Here is a 21,141-nt window from a genome sequence, read left to right as displayed (position 1 = left end):
AATGAGTGCGTTCTCATGTAAGTATTTGAGCCTCTTAAGTATTTATTTTCCTGTCCGTGTGGAAAGTGTGTCTACACGTGATCTTTGGTTTTCTTTCGGTCTGCTGGATAAAATTGTTTATTTTACAGTATGGGTGTATATACTGTTCAGTACATCCGGCTTCTGCTGCTTTAATTATCCCCAAGAGTCTACTGTTACATAGTAAGGCACAGATGTACTTACATGCATTCAAACAGCAGCATTCTAACAGGAAACTCTGTCTCTGCTCTGTGTCACACGTCTTCATCTTTGACTAGGGCTGTCTGTTAAACCTGTTATTAAGGACGTTAACGCACCTTCCTTTAAACGGAACTATTTTTTTTAACGCGTGTGCGTTCTGTGACCCTCGGCCCACTCCGTAGTTTAAGAAAATATCAGGAAACCATGGTAACGTTGTGGATCACAGCAGAAACACACTACAAATGGAGAAAGAAAAGTCACTTTTGAATGGAAAGCTGAGCTATAAAGCCCTGCCGGGTGGTTTTCCCGAAAAGACCGAGGTAATATGTACGTGCTGCAACGTGAATTAAGTTTCCTCCGGAGTAGGCCTACACCGAGTTTAAAATATCACTCGCTGACCAGGCATAGCGCTGATTCAGAGACCCCACAGAGGACAGCATAATAGCTAAATGGTGGCTACAGACTGTAGGTCAGTGAACACTGTGGAGGATGAGGCTCTGCTAGAGTCAAAACGACCATCTTAGGAGCCTTGGAGAGACGCCTCTTTAAACAAGATTCATAACTTCGTCGCAGATTGTTGCAATAACATGATGTTTACTGTCTTGAATGAATATAATTACATTATGTATAATTAATAATAATTATAACATTATAACTTATAATAAATAAACATTGTTTATTTATTATAAATAATAAATAAACATTGTTTATTTATTATAAACACCATTTACGATTCATTATAAAGCAATCATATTTATCCACCTACAAAAACTAGAAAAATATCCTTTTTAAGGTACATTTAGAACAGATCAATAATTTGCGATTAATAGCGATTAGCTATGGCAATCATGCGATTAATCGCGATTAAATATTGTAATCGACTGACAGCCCTAGTTTTGAACTTTCCACCTCCACTGGCAAATGCACTCATTGTTTACAGATTCAAATTTCAAAGGTTTATTCTCATTGCCAAAACTATGGTGTAATTATGTCACGTATGTAAAACTTAGATCGTAGGTTCTTCAACCTTGCAATTACGAAACATTAGAAATAAATATAAAAAACAACAATGAAAATAACAATAGTGCAAGCTCAAGTGTTAAATATTGTTATGGCCTACGGAATGAAACTGTCTCTGGTGGTGTTTGTCCTGAAGCTGCGGTACCGTCTGTCAGAACAGTTAGTTGCTGGGGTGATGGGGGTCTTTGATGATCCTCCAACTATATAGTAAAGTAAAGTATAGTAAAGTATTTCTAGTATTTCTTCTTGAATATCTTGTATTTGAAGTACATCCTTTGCTTGGTGCAAACGTGCCAGAGTAAGCCCAGGAGCTTCCCTGTTTATGTAGTGTAGGTAACTAATCTAAACTAAGCTGAAGACATTTCTGAAAACCATCTGAACAATAAACTGAATCCTTTTTGACATTTTTAAGTACAAACCATCTTGTGATTTTTTGGAAAGCATTTTTATGACATTTTTTAAATGTACGAATGACATTTTTTCATGGTCCAACTTTTTCCATGACTTTTTAAAGAGCATTGTTATGGCATATTTTGTGACTCTATTTTTATTGCAATAGCATGACTGCTTATTTATATTTGTATGACACAATGAACCATTACATGCACAAAATTCGATGGCGGACTATACCATCATTTTTTTGATAATATACTAACATACTATACTATGTGTTTGGAAATGTTAAGGCAAAATACACTTTGAGAGTTTTTAATAATATTATCAAGGCCTTTTTTTACATCTTACCAAATGATGTTATTTTTTATGAAATTCCAGCTTTTTTAATTACACATAAACTATAATAGAAATGAAAAAAAAGCTGTATTTATATAGCACCTTTAAATTGGCTAACAGCAGGCTAAAACTGGTAAAACACACCAAAAATTAAAAAAATAAAGCATCTAAACACATAAAACAGAGTAAAGCAAATGGAAAAAGCCATTCTAGAGAAACAACTGATAATTATATGATAGTAACTGGGATACATTGTGGAGGGAACAGGACATGCCAAATAGAAATGAACCTTGGATTAATCTGCAAAAAGCACATGGAAAAAGTCTGTATTGGGTGTCCCTTTGGCCTGCACCAAGAAACCACAACATCCTGGGATCAAAACCAAACATGATAAGGCTTTCCTTGATTATCACATCATCCCTTACTCATCATTACCCTTCCACTTCCTGTTATATTTTCACAGTCCAAAAAACAACCCTGAAAAAACCATGAAACACTCATCTTGAAAACACACAGATTTGTTTTTGCTCTGTGAAGGCCAAAACACTGTCATGAGTATTTTAATGGAACAAGAGTTTTTTAGCAGTGAAGTCTATCCCGGGAGCCGGCAGGCGCTGAATGGAAATGTCAACTTTGTGTTTCTCTCTTTGGAGTGATGGTTATTTCAAGCTCAAAACAAAACAACTGCAACATTTATATGACGCTATTTCAACAGCTGTTAGCTACCAACATCCTCTTTTTCAGGTCACATGGGAGCAATAAACATTATTATCATGGTGGTATTTGTGTACCATGTTTCCAGGCAAAATTATAAGCAGACATTATGAGGAACAAAGCCTTGTGACTGTGCCCTAAAGAGCCTTATGTCTTCAGTGACTACTTACTGTTAGGCATAAACAGGACATTTTATGTTAGAGTTTTATGTAGCATGTAAAAACTCTCTTGGGAGTCCGTTGTTTTTGTTTTGAATATAAAATAATTTCACCCCAGCTATCGAGGGAAAGTTACGGTCTGGGAAAACTGTCTGTTTCCAGTAACTGGCTTTCCATTAATCCCCATTATGTCTGAGCCTGTATTTGCCTGTTGTGAAACAGATGTGTGGGTGAAAATATCCCATAAACCGAAGCTGTTTACAGAGCTGCTTACTGCAGTTATTTCAGAACATCCAGCCAAATTCATGAGGGCTGGGAAGTGGTTTGTGTTGTTCAGTAGTTAGCTTAGCTTATGAGCACAGGTGGGGGTTGTTTAGCTCACTTGTTGAAGCAAAGACAAATCCCTTACTTTGGAAAAATACAGAACACAATGACTCACACTAACAGTTCCCACGGTTGCAGAGGTTTTTGCATCGGATAATTTACTTCAAAACAAAACACATACAAATAAGAGTGGATTTTAAAGTCATGTTATCCGCCGTATTTCCCCAAAGGGTTCACACAAAGAAACCATCAACACTAAAAAGCACATTCATTTAACCCAGCCAATGACATATACCATAGAATACACAACTTACACAGTACATGTTAAGTTAGAGTTGTAAGCATTTATTTCTCATAGCTTCAAAAAGACAATAGTTTAAGTAGCATTCCAGTTTAAGTATGAATTTAGTTGAAGTTTCATTTGTAGTACATTGTTTTGGTTGAATGTATTTATGATAGGCTTTTTGTTATTATAAGACAAGTGAAAGCCTTACATCCAGTCTGTATGTAGTCTATTGTCTTGGAAATGTAATTAAAAAAGTATATAATATAGTAAGTATATATATATATATATATATATATACATGGTATAGTATGTGGAAAGTGACGGCTCTGTGACCCTCTGAGATCATTCATAAATTGTTAACAAGTGCATCAGATTGGAGAATTACTTTTTTTATGTGTTTTTTTTTTTACTTATACCATGCTAATGTCTGCATGTACTGTTGACAACAAACCCCCAGTGGAGATTAAGGCCATTTACAATTGGACAATTTGCATAAGCTGCGAAAAAGCACAAGGCATTTTCAGTTTAGTGCCTCTACTGTGACATGTCTCCATGATTTAATGTTCAAAAAGCTCTTTATTTTTCTCATACTGTCTGTGCTGCAGCACCTCTTTTCACCCTCTGTCTGAAACCAGAGCCCAATCTGCTCTGGCCAGCTCAGTTGTGACTGATAAACTGCTATGTGTTGGAAATGTCCCTCCCCTTGACAATGTGTGTGTGTATGTGAGCAAACAAAGGAGTCACATGGAGGCGTTTCAGGCAGGGTGGGGTAGTGTGTGGGAGAGAAACTACCTCTTGAGAGAAGACAGTGATTTTCGACTTTGCAGACCATTTACATGCACAGTAATAACACACTATAGGAAAGGGAAAACCCAAAAATCACATCACTTTAACCAGTGACTCCTAGTAACAGCACCAGTTTGATGCTAGTCCCTGTAACAGTGTCTGTAGCAGTGTTGATGCTTGGCATTATACAAATAAACAGTAAAATTAATCAGGTGACATATCAATGACATACAGGCTACAGTACCTGTATTTGCCTCATAATCAGTTTCCAGCCCATTTGACTACTTTCACATTTAAGGAAAACTGGCATCCATGACTGTGCTGGAATGGAGCCTCCTGTGTTGGCTTGAAAACCTTCATTCTTGTATTACAGGATTTGTAGGATTACAGTTTATTATGCTGTCGAGGGGATTTGGGTACATAACTTCCACGAGTTGGGAAATTGAACTTGAATGGAATGATGTTTGTGTGTATGTGTGTAAAAGTGTTCCGCTGTGGGTGTCTATGTACAGTTTTAACTGTGTCTCTTTTGTTGTGTGTGTTGTAACGATATACAGCCGGAAATTACAAATCATGCAGGCAAATAAAACTCATGAGTTCATTTTCTGAAGACACATTTTTTATTAAGAAATAAAAAAAGTTTTACACCTTTTGTAAAACCTGTTCAAACACATATTTTTTCATTTTTTTACCTAGCTTACAGGTTGGCCATAGAAATAAAAAATAAAACCTTTCAAATTCTTTAAAAAAATGTTTTTTTCTTCACTAAGAATTAAAAAACATTTTCTCATTTACATTCTCAAAAAGGAGGGCTGGCAAATATAATGCAGGAAAGACGGAGGCATTGTCATTGGAGACCATGATCAGAATGGAGGTTGATTGGGACTCCATTTCCCAGAGGGCTTAGCGCTGAGATTACCAGCATTTGAGGAAAGATGATTTTACAGCCTTTTGTGTCATTGTTAGCCTCTTGAGAACATGAATCAAAATTAAAATGCCAAATATGTACTTAGGTCACATATTTACCAAACTCCAAACCAAACATCACATTTGTTTCAAGGAAATGAAGCTCTGTTTATCTTCAAACCTAAAGATACATCACAGAAACAACCAATGACATTATGAAGCCTGCAGATATGGTGTTTTCATAACAGAGATGGACACGTTTTAACTTCTGTTCCCGTAGATGTAATTTGGTTCTCTACTTGTTTTTGATAAAGCACTGAGGTTGCAGGGTTTGGCAAAGTGGGGTTGGAATAAGATAGAATTGTTGGAATAAGCAGAATGTATAAATTGCATACAAAGTTCTAAAAGAAATGCCCACATTTGATATGGTGTTTTTTATTTATTATATGTACTGCTAATGTTGCTGAAAGCCAGGCCTTTCAAAAGCAGGTGAAACTACTGCAGGGTATTTGTTCTATCACGAGCAAGACGCCTACAATCATCATAGGGAACTGGCTTACTTTTTTCGGATATTGTTAATATTTTTTGCTAATTTTTGAAATTCTGCTAGCTTTTAGAATTGTCTGATTTTTAGCAACACAGCAGTCCTGAAATAAAAAAAGTAGAAAGATGGTGGGCTTAGTGGCAGTGTTACTGTGTTTTATACCTCTTACAAACTCACTACTTAGCGGTCCGTCACAAAAATAAAAATAGCATTTCACGAGGAAATTCAGTTTTGATGCGACAAAGTTTTAGTCTCAGTGCATTTCAAACCACATGATCTTTGATGGAGTAGTGGCTTTGTTGGGTTTCCACACTGCAGAGCATTTTGTGGCAGGATTTAATTTTACTGGACCCTGAAGATTCATATTTTCTCCATCAAGAATTCACAGGCTAGCATCAAAGGCCAGCACCTTTGAGGAAAAACAACAAGAAAAATAAAAGTATTCTACAAAGTATTGCACGTAACAAAACGTAGCTGTTTTTTTTGCTTGTTTTTTTTTGTTGATTGATAGTTGTACATGTTACTCCAATGACAGAGGTTGAAATACACTATTTGGAATACAAAAGGCAAATGTGACAGAAACACAATCAAAAATAAAACTGCTGAATTCAAAAAAACAAGATCAACAAAAATAAAAAAAGGATCAAATTTTTTTTTTAAGCTAAAAAATAAATCTTCAGAAACTTTTACATTCACCCGCAGGTGACTTTCACATTTCGACATTCGGCGGTAAAAACTTGTGCATTGCTAATGCTTCGATTCTCTTGCAAATTCATTAACTCTGATAAAAAAAAAACGGTTAGCTTAGCTTAACATAAGGTTTACACAGGCTAACTGAAGGGGAGTGTAAGAAGGCAGAGGGACTGGTACATACAGTAAATACACACAGAGGCAGAATAAACCCATACATGACTGCATTATAGTATTATGTCTGGCCCATGTTTCCCAACCAAAAGAAGGATATTAGCACTTGGGAAAATATTACTCAGGTTTGAGGGTATGCAACATGTTTTTTGGTGCCTGTGTTTTAGCTATTTGTCAAAACTAATGTTAAAAACCTTATATATTTTGCAGGTTCTTAGTCCCCTAAATAAAACATTAATGTTCCATTTTGTGCATCTTAGAAATGCTGAATCCAAAAAAGTAATAATTTCTTGGCTCACAGTAGACGTAATAAATGATATTTAACCGCCAATTTTTGTTTTCAAACTCGTTCTTTTATATGTTCTATGAATGGTTTCAGATGCTGGCAGATCTTTTAGTTCATCACGTCCATTTTTCTTATGTCTTAACCACAGTGCAAAGATCCTTCAGGGGAATCAAGAGTCAGATCTGTACAAAAGTTTAAAACACAATGAAGCTTTGTGTCCGTATTAAAATGGGAGGTCTGCAGTGGGAGCTTAGCTGTACAAAGACGACTTATATAGGAAACATTTGTTACTGTATGAAAATAGATGTCTGCTGCGGATTTGGTTTCACAAATCCCTTTTAACGATATGAGCTACTTTATCTAGTCGAAAAAAATTAAATAAAGTGACAAAAACAATAATCAAAGCTTATGACACACAATAATGAGGCCATGGTCTCAAGAATCACTTCTGATGTGATGTTGTTGGTCAAATTCCTGCAATGTACTGTGTAACTGTATGTGAATTAATAGTTTACTAATGTTTTGATCTATTTTAAAATGTCTGCTTTGCGAGGACAGAAGCGCTTAAACTTAAGGGTTTTACGAGTAGTAGGATTTTTTTTGGGGGGCCCTGAATAAAAAATGGCAGTGTTTAGTTTTTTTGGCCACATACTTTGATATGAAAGCCACATTTTAAAAATAAGGTGCAATAAAAAGTCTCATTGATTCACTCTTTCCTTATTTTTGCTTACATTTGTGGATAACAAAGGTAAGGAAGCTGTATGCTTTTCTAATCTGTGAGGCCTTTAAGACAGAAACATTCATTCGGATTGATTTGAATTGAGTATTTATCACCCAGAATGCAAATATTTTAGACTTTATATATGAAAGTGAATGTCTGCTTTCCATAGATAATGGCTCACATCAACAGTATTCTGGACGTCTAAAGACAGTTTAAATCAGCGTATTATTTTATGTAAAGTACAGGTTTAGGAGGTGTCAGACACAACTTCCCGCTGTCGTTGTCTTGAACAGTGTCTAATTTCACAGCTTTTATTAACTAAATCATAAATTCATTATGTCTGACTTTAAAGAGACTCTATCCCAAATGATGATACAAACAATTCCCTCTATGGAAGTTTCAATGAACACAAGGTTAGGTAGCTTTTCATTTGCTCTTAAGAACATTTGGCTTTTGAAATTCAGCCTTTTAGTTCATTTGAAACAAGATGAAGCAAATACATGAGGGATCTTATTCATTGTCATTCATCGGCTCTGATTTGTCAGCAGCCAGCTGCCCATGTCAGTGTCTGGAAGATAGTTTCACACTCAGACGGTTGGACAGTTTGACGCTGGGTGCTTTCTCAAAGCCACTGAGTGGGTGACATGTTGTATTACCATTGGCCACTGTCTAGCCACATTTATCCAAATGAAATACTGTCCCCTGGTTTTTACAGTAAAAAGCTACAAACCCCCGACACCAGGAACTTACAGATGGAGCCATTGTAGAATTCCCATGTTTCACAGTACATTGAACTGCTCACTGAATGTTTGACCCACACCACCACAGGAGAAAAATATTTGGGATAAATCAGTTGCATTGTTTTTTTGATAATAAAAAGAAGGAATAGTTGGCAGGAAATCAACAAAGAGGATTATTACTACAATGGCTGCCACTGTAAATGTATGATTTGTATAATAGCTTAAAATGTTTACCCGATAAAAGACGTTTTCATTCCTCTATGTATAACTACGGCGATTATCATCAATAGTGAATACCAATAACATTATAGTCTTAATAAAATAAAAAAAATCCAAACATTGACAGAGGAACAACTAATAACAATGTAACGTCCCCTGTAAAATAAAAAAGAAATCCAATCCAAAAATTGTAAGCCAAGAGCGCCTAGTGCAGTCACTAATGTACTGTAAACTGGTCTAGGACAGAGAAAGATAGATAGAGAGATAGATATAGATAGACTGATTAGCTACTACTGTACAGTACGCCACAGACAACACACTCAAGGGTTCAACCTCCACACTTCAAATCCTTTCAGATACCACCGTCTTCGAGCAGGAGCGGGTTTCCTGATGCGTTCAGTGCTAGTTTGACCCATAGATCATGGCTATGGAAGATGGGGATATGTGTGCTAATGTGCAAAAACCAGAAACCTGGTTTGGTTGGGGTCATTGGCAATCATGGCTGTGACAACTCTACATTTAGCCTTTTAACAGGGAATTCTGTGTACTGGTTAAATCAATTGTAGCACAGAAAACAATCTAGAAGATGTATGAGATTGAGACACTTCAAAGCCACATTTAGAAATGTAGGTTAGTCATATTTCTCAAGAAACTCTTGCCTTGAGCAACCGAAAAATGTGCTGATTTCTGAAGGGAGACATGTGACTTCATATATGTCTATCTTTAATTTATCCATCTCAACTGGATAAATAAACCATAATAAACCAAAATAACCCTGTGGCCCTTGCCCTCAGATAAGTGGACCCAGTTCATTGTATCACAGTCAAACAGCTGTTATATATTCCAAGAACTTCCCCCAAAACATGTAGTTTGCTGGTTGTCTCTTATATGTGGTTAATCTTTTTTTCATTTGGTGGTTGCAAAAAGCTGCTTGACTCCAAGACTCAATGACCACTTTTGCAAAAACATTTGCTTTTGGAACAAACAAATGTACCACAGATGACCAGAGGCTGGTGCTAATTTGCCACTCTGCCTTTAAACAAGTTAAGAGTGGGACATATAGTCACATGGATATTATAAAGAGGAAAATAAAGACCAGCACCATTAATTGTTTCAGAAATAGATTTGAAATGGGATTGCTACCCTCTTAAGAAAATCCACCAAGAGCAAACTACTTCTAAAGTATTCCTAGAAGATTTGAAACCGGGGGATTTTTCCTTCCTTATAACCCTTATCAGTCCACCAGACAGACAGACAGACAGAAAGACAGAAAACTAGCTAGCTTTAGAAGCATGTTAGAGGACAGGAGAGGAGAGGAGAGCGATCTCATGGAGAGCCTCCGTCTCATTCCTTTACATCATGGTTTCTACGATGGTGTGGGTGGGAGCCTTCATCAACAGGCCCTTGTTCCCGTTGGGGTCCAGAGGGTAGGAGAGCTCCTTGAGGCCACGGTGGTCTGCGGGGCGGGAGCTGGCCCCACCGCGAACCGGGGCTGCCACAGCTTTGATCCTCTGCAGAAAAGAAGGAAGAAAAAGGAAGGAAGGATGAGGCAAAGAAATGTTAAAGAATGGCTTACTTCTTTACCTACAGTAGGTAATTCAGAAGAGCCAACTTCAAAAACTAAAATTAACCATATGGTGGCTCCACTCACCTCAATGAGCGGCCCGTCAGAACGGATGATCTTGATCACAACCACCATAGGGATACAGATCATGGAGGTCAAGGCCAGAGCCCAACCAATTCCAATGGCCCAATCAGGATACTCATAGATCTTGTTGTACGTCAATGGCTTGTATTTGGCCAAGGAGAAGATAAAGCAGCCCTGAAGAGGAAGAGGAACACATGTTTTATTACAAATAACAGCCTTTAAAGAGAAAGTTCCACATTGGTTTAGGTGACATAAAACAATTCTGCTACTGCTACTTCTTTTATCCTTATTCTTTGTTTTATGAATGTGTGCTTATCTCTATAATATTATGTGAGCAGTTCTTATTATTGTAGCCTCCTATAGTATCTGTACTGTCACACTGTTATTTTCTCCGCTGCACGGCTAAGGATTTCTGATCGGAACTAAGGTTTTTAAATGTTTTTAACTGAACTTGGGGCAAATTATTTTTTACAGATATTTTTGGCAGTTTAAGGCAGTCTATAACACATTCATATTGTGAGATGAGTGACAACTATTTCCAGGTCGTGTTCTGAAACCAGCAGAGCATTAAAGCTAACTATTCAGTGGATAGTTAGCTCGCTAGCTATCTTCAGCCATGCTCTAATGCCACATTGGGTACAGAAAGATTAGAAGAATAGGAGGCTAGGTAGACAGGGAACTGCTACCAAACTTTAGTGCTCAACTTATGTGTATTCTCACCATAGCAACTCACAACAACCGCCATTTTAGTTTTTAACGAGTCAAATTGAAAACAGTTCCATGTCTGCTTTACTAAAGTTCAAAGAGTATTTGTTATCATTCCAATGTATCAGAAACCTAAATGTGTTACACCCCAAATGTACATAACAGCATTATTGAGTGTTTATCAATTTGTAATATATACTAAACGGTTCCAATGGAGTATATATAATTACTCAATTATTTTTTGATCTTTTTGTTTTCACCTGCTTTTGAGACATTTTGACGAATCATTTACAGAAGGTCCAAGGCAAATGTAGATTGTGTTTCAAGAAAGTTGACCAATTTGAAATGGCGAAATGTGTATTTAAGAAACATGCCCACATCATGATGACACAAGTTTGAGCAAGCAGAAGAAAGGTGGTTAAAAAAAATGAAGAAGAAGTCAAATTATTTTTAAAAGTTTATCGGCAGACCTAACAACTCTCTTACCATGCACAGTATAGGAGTGATATAACTCCAGCTATATTTCATCCAAGCATTTGGTCTGTAGCCAAGCATGTCCTCAAGTGCATCATAGAAATTATCAGCGCCTGTGGAGACAGTAAAACACCTTGTTATTAGTTTTTGAAATTAAATTCTTACTTCAGCACAGAGTTCACCACAAAAAGGCAAGATTATGTTTGGGCAAAGAGGCAATTCAAAATGCTTAACCCAAGACATAAATGAACCCTTTATTTGTGATTTCGTATTTGTCATACCTTGAGGATGGATACTTTACAGCTACAATTTCATGTTTTAAGTTTTAAGCAGATATAGTATATTCTTGCGATGCAGTTTTGCAGATTGTGTGTACATTAATACATGAAGGAGCCCTATTGGCTTATTTTCAGCTCCAGAAAGCATAATAGGGCCCCTTTAAGTTGGTATTTATGACAACCAAAGTCAGAAAAATGTGTGTTAGGGGTTAATTTCTCCTTTGTAGGCCCAAAGTCATCTGCATCGAAAGTACCATGAAAACGACTTTGATGTAAAAATGTATATCTCAAGTGCATTTCCAGAATATTGTATGCATGTAGACAATACATTTGCTGTTCCTAAATAGACTTTGCTGTGTGTCTGTTATCTATCCAAAGTGGATGCTCTTAGAGAGAGTGCAAATACAGGCAGACGTCTGATTCAGTGCACAGAGACATTATAAAAACAATACATGAGAGCCAATCATTTCCTGTGCACTTAAGTCAACTAGTTATTTAAGTAAACATCCTACAGGCTCAGAATATTTTGTTATATTTCTGAATGGTACTCACCATAAACCCAGGCAACAGCTATACATTCAAAGAATGCCACCCACAGAAGGCACACACCGCTAGCTGCATAGTAATCAAACAGCTGGAAAACATACATGCCACCCTGCAGAGAAACACAATTACAGGATTTAATATCACATTTTTCAAGACATTTCAGGCAATATTTCATCTCACTATGAATATAAAAACATGTTGACGGTATATATTGTGGTGTCCTGCGGTAAATACAGCTTAAACACAGTTTCAGTTTGCCTTTCTGACTTAAAAGCTTTAAAACTAAATGTTAAAATTGCTTTAATGCAAGTTAATTTATGTTTAATTCATTTGTATTTGTTTTATATTGTGCTTCTGTGAGTTTTAAAGGAGTTTAAAACTCAAATTTGTATATATCAGGCATTATTTTATAAAATCTAAATTTGTAAAATTGCTTTTAAAAAGTATTCTGTTTTTATGTAAAGCACTTTGTAACCCTGTTTAGAAAGGTGCTATATAAATAACATTTATATTTATAAATATTCTAAATACGAGTCTGCTACTGTTTCTGAGTGTGTACGTACACATCTGTGTTTGCTCATGTGTGTGTCCAGTGTGAGACTGCTTTAACAATCATGGGAATCCTAAAGTTGAACCAGGCCACTGGAGCCATAAAAAGATGTTGTCATGGGAATAACAGAGGAAGAGAGGGAGCGAGGGAGGCAGGAAATAGAATGACAGTGTGAGAGGAAGGGGAGGACGAGGACAGACAAAGGCCTTTCGCTAAAGGTCATAATATTAAAATGTCAGCAGCCTGAATAGATGTTTTGATATGCTTCCCTGTCCATGAAAACTAAAATGTAACAACTGACTCGGATTCTGCGTAGGCGACCCGCTGGCCTCAGTGAGCCAACATGCACAGTAGCAGAGCTCTGGCAGATAATGACAGTTACACTTGTATTTGGCGAATCCATATGGAGTGAAAAGGGTCTTTTGCTACAGGGCTAGTGTTAGGAGGATGATCCATAACAATGGTGTGTCTGTATATTTCATGGGGGAGCATATGTGGAATTTTCCAGACAGAGTTAAGGACGGAAAACAGAGAATGAACATGACAGATGCAAAGAGGAAGAATATCAGAAGAGAGACAAATGCATTATAGAGAAAAGAGTTGATGTGATTGGGAGGACATGAAGGAAAGACATGATGAGAAACATAAATAGCAAAAGAATTTGGAAAAGCTTTGTCAGGTCTGCTGGCTCTAATAATACCAGAGAAGGGAAGGGAAGTTCTCATGACTTGGCAGTATAAATAGCCCTCTGTCATCTCCCCGGGGACTGACACTAATAGCTGTATGAACACTATTGTTCCTGGTGTATTCATCAGGGGGCTAAGGCTCGAAATAAAGTCAGCAGCCATCGTGTTTACGATTATCAAAACGTGCTGTGTGCATGTTTAAACTCGATAATTACCGTCACTGTGGTGAACACATGTATCCATATATTACCATTTCCCTCCCACTGTGACATAGAACCTGGTCCTCCTGTTGGCAGTGTTTTTTACCTTGGTAACCATGGTGAGTCCAAACAGGTAGCTGATGCTGCAGATGATAGCGATGAAGATCTCTCTGCGGTAACCCTTCCTTAGGAAGGACGGATACAGATCCACAAGTGATGTGATCTGCCCTTCCACCTCCACAAACTGCAGGGAATACAAAATTAGATCTTAATATAGATAGCATGACTTTACAAATGTTTAGTTCCCATGCTTTAAAAACCATCACGTCTCATTTCAGGGTGCACTTCTCTTGCTGTTGTGTGCAGCTGCTGAATTGGTTAAAGCTCATTGAAATTGATTCATTCTTTTTTTGCTATATATTGTTTTACGCAATACAAAGTATTTGTTTTTTGTTTCTTTATAATTTAAATTTTACTTGTTAGCTAATTAGCACCCCCTCACCTGTTTTCACAGTTCCACATGCCATAAGACTATTAAACACCTGAGCTCTTTAATGGGCCTCATTAAGCACTCGTATATTCTATGTACGTGTATATGGACTTCTGCTTGCACTATTTTATGTTTTTATTTAGTTTTTTGATTTGTTTTACTGTTTAATGTCTTATATAACTCTCAGCTCAGGATTTAAGATTTTCATTGCCATTTCTACACTGTAGCTTATGTGCATATGACATTAAAAGCTTTGAATCCTGAATCTTGAATGTTGAAGTGCCCCTCAGAATTTACCATCACATTAAACAAACCCACATTTGTAGATTCAAGGGTTTGTTGGAGAAATATATGTTGGTTTCCTTACTCATGTCAATAACACACCATTTGTTGAAGAACAAACGTTTTGTTTGGGCATTGGCAGTGAAACCAGTAAGGCAAAGCCAACCAGAGACATATCAGGGCGGGTCATGCCTTCGCCATAGACGGAATGCCTGAAGATGTCAGATAGCAGAAAAATTGGCCATGGGCATCTGTTCTTTTGGCAAAGAGTGTGTATTATTGGAACAATGGGCCTTTGGTTTTTGGGATAATGGTCAGTCGGACAAATGGGCCATCCAAACAATGGCATGGCAATGTAAATAGGAGAGTACAGAATTGTCCGATATTTGTATCGACTGGGTTGGCAGCATAGTCAGTGTTTGGAGTAAGTGGAATGCGCTAATCTAAATTTGTCAACCTAGATGATCTTGGAGAAATAAAGCCTGGGTTTCACAAAAGCATTTTACAGTAACAACATCATTGCTATGTTATCAGCAACAATGAAAAGTTGCTAACTTGTGTCTTATTTGATTTCAAACAGAATGCCTTATATCTTAAGCATGTAAAGGAAGTGAGTTAAATCAAGAAAAGACGAGAGTCAAACTTTCCAAACAAACCCAATAGTTGTTCTAGATAAAACAGAGTTCTCTGTTGGTGTTCTGTTTCTTCAAGGGTATTGTTTGCCTACAATATCTACGGAAAAGGATTAGGGCCACGTACATTTTTCTTTTGAGATTTGACCAAGTCAATGCAGAATTCTTAGAGAAAAAAATGAGCTCTGAGATAAAAGTTAATTTAGCTTTAAATGTGTTTTTGCTAACCTGACTGTCGAGGCCAAGCAGCAGCAGCATAATGAAGAAAAGAACAGCCCAGACTGTAGGGAAAGGCATCATGGATACAGCCTTGGGATAGGCGATGAACGCCAGGCCTGGACCTACAGAGGAGGGGTGGTGGGGTAAAAGCAAAGAGAGAGGGATGGGGGGGAGGGAACATTAGTATCACGATAAGCTCATCTGATCTGCCTCTCTGTGGGAAGAAGAAAACCCAATCAAAGGAGATGCAAAACCAGATATGAATTTATGCTCTAACCTGTGCTACCATTCTGCATCTACACCTTTCTGTGTTGGGTTTTGGTATTTAGCGTTAGGTGTTGTGAATAAACAGGTATTAAGAATGTCTTATACACATCTTTACTTACCCGTAACTTCCTTTTTTATAAACATTACGTACAACATCTCTAACCGTGTGCCCTTAACACTATTTCATACTATTTACGAGGACTTCTTACAATTGAACACAGAGTATTTAACAAAGGAAAACAGAACACTTATAAAGAACATATCAAGTATATTAAGTAAAGTACACTGTTCTGAGAAGTGTGTAACTGCATCTCTGTGGAAATAAATAAGAGAGAAATTGTGAAGAATAATATAAATAATATATACAAGTACATAATGTAGACGACTGTTATTGTTGTTTCTATTGTTGAGATAACTAAAGGACCATAGATCCAACTTTGCTTTAACTTTATTAAATATTTAACCTGCTTGAGCTTGATTCCCCTTTCCAGGCAGCTGGAAGACAGTTAACTCCTGGAAAAGGTTAATCAAGTGTATCTCGGCTTCTCAAATTATATAGTTTTTAAATAACACCTACATCACTGAAGCCATTTTGCATCCCTGACTGAACTAAGAAAGATTGTCTCTATGAGGAATGCAAAAGAGCCGAAGCAAAACAGCAGCAGATATAAACTGGGATGTCGAATAAAAAGCAAAAGGCTTTATTTTTATTTTTTAATACCAGAGGTCTAAATTGACATTGATTCTAACTTGGAAACTGTAAAACAGAAGTGAAAAAACAAGAAAGCAGCCATAACAGCAAAACAGCATTGCAGCTGATAGCATCATACAGTGTGTAAGTATGTTCAGCTTTTGTTGCAAATAATGACAAGGCATCCAACCAAACACCGCGTTGACTAACAACTACAAACCTCCATTCCTTGAGATGCTAAATGCTAACAGAACGCTAATCAAGTTTATTAAAATCCTAAAAAAAAACATCATCATACAGTGTGATATCATTACTTAACTGTACAAATAACTAACACCTAAATATCTAAACCTATTCTTTATCTTTTTCTTCTTAGTACAGACTTTGTAGATTCTATAGCAAGAGATATAAGATATGTATATTCAGTATATTTTAGCATAATCTCTGTATTGGTAACATTCATCTACAAAGAACATGGGAATCAAGTAATGGCAGTTAAGGCAGACTTAGTTGAGATTTTCCTACCCTTTCAAATATCTCTATTGTTCAGCAAAAAGTACAAAATAACCTTTTCATTAACAGCTGAGTTCCCTGCTGCTCTGCCTAGTTCCTCTAATATACACTTTTATGCTTTGCTAACCTGTGAGGCATCAACCCACTCACCAAACACAACGTTGATATTGGATAATTCTGCTAAGATTGGGGCATTACCCATCGTTCTGACAGCCCGTAATTCCAAAATACAAAAAGTCTGAAAAATGTGCAATTGGAGCCAAAATCACATTGTTCCAAAAGTCGATTGCTCCAGAATGACTTGTTTAATTACCTGTCTCTGCATCAAACAGAAGCAAATGTCTAATCATTGTGCAGAATGAATTCATCACAGCTGTAAACTTTGCCTTTATTGGTTGCGCTGGACATGTTTAGGCATTGGCAGTGAAACCAGTAAGGCAAAGGCAACCAGAGACATATCAGGGCGGGTCATGCCTTCGCCATAGACGGAATGCCTGAAGATGTCAGATAAGCAGAAAAATTGGCCATGGGCATCTGTTCTTTTGGCAAAGAGTGTGTATTATTGGAACAATGGGCCTTTGGTTTTTGGGATAATGGGCTGTCGGTCAAATGGGCCATCCAAAAAATGGCATGGCAATGTAAATAGGAGAGTACAGAATTGTCCAATATTCGTATCGACTGGGTTGGCAGCATAGTCAGTGTTTGGAGTAAGTGGAATGCGCTAATCTAAATTTGCGTTGTCAACCTAGATGATCTTGGGGAAATAAAGCCTGGGTTTCACAAAAGCATTTTACAGTAACAACATCATTGCTATGTTAGCAGCCAAAATGAAAAGTTGCTAACTTGTGTCTTATTTGATTTCAAACAGAATGCCTTATATCTTAAGCATGTAAAGGAAGTGAGTTAAATCAAGAAAAGACGAGAGTCAAACTTTCCAAACAAACCCAATAGTTGTTCTAGATAAAACAGAGTTCTCTGTTGGTGTGCTAACACCTTTCTTCAAGGGTAATCTTGAGTGTATTTTTTTTTTAAAACAAGCCAACATTCAAATTGTATTTGCTTTGGGATGTGAAAAACAAGCATTAATAACATCTTTCGTCTGATTGTATCGGAAAACCAGGCATGGCTCCTGGCTTGAACTGGGCTGACTTTATTAACTCACAAAAGATGAAGTTGCCAATTCTAAAAAAACTTTTGTAGAAACAACTTATAACACCATATGCCAATGTGTCAGTCAACCAGATAGGAACCACAGCAATGGTCACATCAGTTTGTAACATGAAGGTAGAAAAGGAACCTCAGGACCAAAACTCTTGTGGATGTTTAGGCTAGCACACTGGCACAGGATACGTTGTATATCCCCACACCGCTTGTTCTAAGCGTGAACTCTATCTTATTTGTGTATGCCTTTTATGGTTAATATAAGGTCTAACTCTCGTTCCTCGAAAATTAAATACATCTTCCAACATCTCTCTCTTAGTCCAAATCCATCCATCTTGCTTCACTGGAATGATGCGCTAATAAACCGATCGAAACGTTCTGCTTTTGTCAAGTAGTGTTTGATTGCGGAAACTTCCATATACCGATGCCGTCATTTGTAATTAATCCAGGAATCCTTTTAATACCAAGTTACCATTCATTTGGCGAAAAATAAACATATTGGCTAATTCTCTTTTGGGATTCGTTGCTGTTTTTCTTTGTCATTACTGTCGTTTATTTAGTTAACCAGGAAAGCAGCGCCCACCATCACTGCCACCTTTACAGAACCCTCGTACCTGACTCTGCCACAGCAGCAATGTCCACCCCTTGCTCTTGTGCCATGAAGCCCAGGACGGAAAATATTGCGAAGCCAGACACAAAACTGGTACCACTGTTGAGGGCTCCCAGCAGCAAACAGTCCCTATGTCACACATATGTCATGAGGAGGATTTGTTAATGAACACACAACGATCCCGTCTCCCCCTCTCTCCACTACAGCTAACCCCTCACTGAAAACTGATGCCTCACCTGTAGCAGTTGTATTTGTACTTGTTGTAGCTCCCCAAGGATGTCATGGCGCCCAAACAGATGGCATAGGAAAAGAAGATTTGGGTACCGGCGTCAATCCACACCTGTAAGTAGGAGAGAGCACATACAAAAAGGCTGAGGCCTGATGATGAGGGCAATTACAAGGCATGGGTAATGCCTAAAGAAGCTAGCTAGGGTGGAATTTAGCAATTTTATGTAACAATTTAACCCAAAAGCAACACTGGTGTCTTGCCAGAATTGGACTAGCAGGAATTTGAACCGGGATATAAATGTTAGCTAGCTAGCTAAGTCATAAATTGCTGCGCTTGATGGTCTAATGTTACAGCTGTCAACATTTTTCACTCCAGTGTCTAGGTGAATTGCTCCATTAAAATGTAGGTCCAAAGATATTAGAATTTAGTTTATTTAGGTCATTTGTATCACTTATATGGACTAGGTAAGTTAGGGTCTGTACAAATCTAGTATAAGTATTCTGTTCAGACTAAACCAGAAGTTAGTGATGTTAACCACATGTCTGACATTTTATTTGCAACCAGAAAGACTTGTTATTCTTCTCACTCTGGCAATACAATGGCACCTACCTCTGGGTCTTTCAGACGAGCCAGGTCTGGGTACAGGTAGAATTTGATGCCGGCAGAAGCCCCCGGCAGTGTCACACCACGGATCAAAAGAACGATGAGCATGACAAAAGGGAACGTTGCTGTGATGTAGACCACCTGAGGGAGGAACAGAGAAAATAAGGGTACTTTTAGGTAAAACTCTATACAAAATGTTCGACTTTGTAATTTTTTACAGAGGAAAGCTACAATTTTACAGTTTCAAAATGGTCTGCCTTGGCCTTGAAATAATTGTTAATGTGTTTGGTCTACTTGCTAATATGTGTGGTTTTGTTACAGGGTATTTGGTTGGTTGTGTGAAGATATGCTTGGATGTTGACCATTATAGACCAGAGACAGTCCCTAAAATCAATAGCAGTGTATCAGCTGTTATTTGGAAAGCCGCTACCACACTTGGCCTTGTAGGAGTGACTTTATTACCAGAATTACAACTCAGAGCAGCCAGAGCGCATCCATCAGGCCAGTCCAATCAATACATAGTGTTGAGGTTATAAAAAGAGCAGTCTGGGATTGATTGAGATTTCTGGTCTACGGAAAGTGGTTGTTGTTGTAGCAGCAATTAACCTAAGTCTGATTTGTTCTCTTTATCTATTCATCCAAAACAATATCATATTTTCCACGGTATTTTTGTCTGTCTTACAATTCGTTGAATGCATGGGGTCAAAAACAGGATGAAAAATAATATAGATTTACAGACTCAACATTGCAAGCAAATGTACTTGTGTTTTCTCAGCACAACCAGGCATTGAGAAAAAAAACTTGCACTAAGTTTGAATATAGCCCCTATTTTTCTCTTAGCAAGACCACATCAAAAAAAGTCATATGAGCATCACCATGTCATGGTTTGAGGCAGTCATTATGATGCAGCGATGATAAAAGTGGACCAATCAGTTCTTGCCTTTATATAAAGTTCATAAAGTTCAGGAAGAACAAAATATTGTTCTTCTGTATTAACAGATCAAGCCGGAAAGTATAGGTTCACAGAAACATTTATTTACCTTGCCAGTAGATTTGACTCCCTTCCAGATGCAGAAGAAGCAGATGACCCAAACCAGCAGTAGACACAGAGCCAGATCCCATTTAACTGGACCTATATCCTCGATCCCATTGCTGATACCCAGCACATTATGTCTGCAACACAGAAAGGAAAGCTTCGTAAGCGTGTGGGTCCATGTGTTTGACTCAAATCATTATCACACAGTGACAAAAAGCTAGAGAGGATTTGATCCATTTTAAGTTAATCAAGTGGGCGTATCACATGTGTGTAAATCTATATGTGCAATAACCAAATAACTGTGTAATGTTCTTATTTTCTTTGGACAGTTGGACATGTTGTCTTTGGCTGGGCTGACAAACCGCACTGCCATCTAAATATTCTAAAAAGTAAAGGCATGCCACCCTTCATTCATTTTAGTTTTTCGAATGTGCCCATGCCGAGCAGCCGCTGTGAGAAGTGAAGCCAAAAGGGGAAGTGCCTTTCAATCGGTATTTTGTCCTAGGACCAGCAACTTTACAAGCCAAATTGCATAAAAGTCTATGAAAATGAACCTACTTCTGACTTGATTTTCTAGCCCAGTAAACATGTTTCTAATGAGTCTTCTCCAATATTCTGGTTCTATTTTGAGTAAATTGGATAATAGATGATAGCAGGGTATGCTTAGGGGCATTTCTACATTGTTGTTGTCCATGTTTTCATCCTAGAACTTGACACTTTAACCCCTTTACTAAGCTGTAGAAAGTTAATCATATTTCTTTTCTTCTTCAACATACAGTTTTGCTAAGCGCTATCCTCCTGT

The 21,141-nt window shown here is 37.5% G+C and overlaps 1 protein-coding gene across 1 annotated transcript in view; it reads right to left on the bottom strand.

Annotated features, from left to right (window-relative positions):
* Positions 1–4,836: 4,836 nt before the first annotated feature.
* The window catches only part of LOC134882360 (sodium- and chloride-dependent taurine transporter-like), a 35,567-nt gene continuing 19,262 nt past the window's right edge, over positions 4,837–21,141 (bottom strand). Inside the window, exons 6-15 of the mRNA XM_063910003.1 lie at positions 20,344–20,476; positions 19,310–19,444; positions 18,708–18,811; positions 18,476–18,600; positions 15,239–15,351; positions 13,713–13,850; positions 12,177–12,279; positions 11,359–11,459; positions 10,171–10,341; positions 4,837–10,030 (exon numbers count right to left, since the gene is read on the bottom strand). Coding sequence (XP_063766073.1) covers positions 9,872–10,030; positions 10,171–10,341; positions 11,359–11,459; positions 12,177–12,279; positions 13,713–13,850; positions 15,239–15,351; positions 18,476–18,600; positions 18,708–18,811; positions 19,310–19,444; positions 20,344–20,476 — 1,282 coding nt within the window. The 3' untranslated portion in view covers positions 4,837–9,871. The remainder of the gene's footprint in view (positions 10,031–10,170; positions 10,342–11,358; positions 11,460–12,176; positions 12,280–13,712; positions 13,851–15,238; positions 15,352–18,475; positions 18,601–18,707; positions 18,812–19,309; positions 19,445–20,343; positions 20,477–21,141) is intronic.

This window comes from Eleginops maclovinus, chromosome 20 (genome assembly GCF_036324505.1).
Source record: "Eleginops maclovinus isolate JMC-PN-2008 ecotype Puerto Natales chromosome 20, JC_Emac_rtc_rv5, whole genome shotgun sequence".
NCBI lineage: Eukaryota > Metazoa > Chordata > Actinopteri > Perciformes > Eleginopidae > Eleginops > Eleginops maclovinus.
This window is presented reverse-complemented; position numbering and strand designations above follow the sequence as displayed.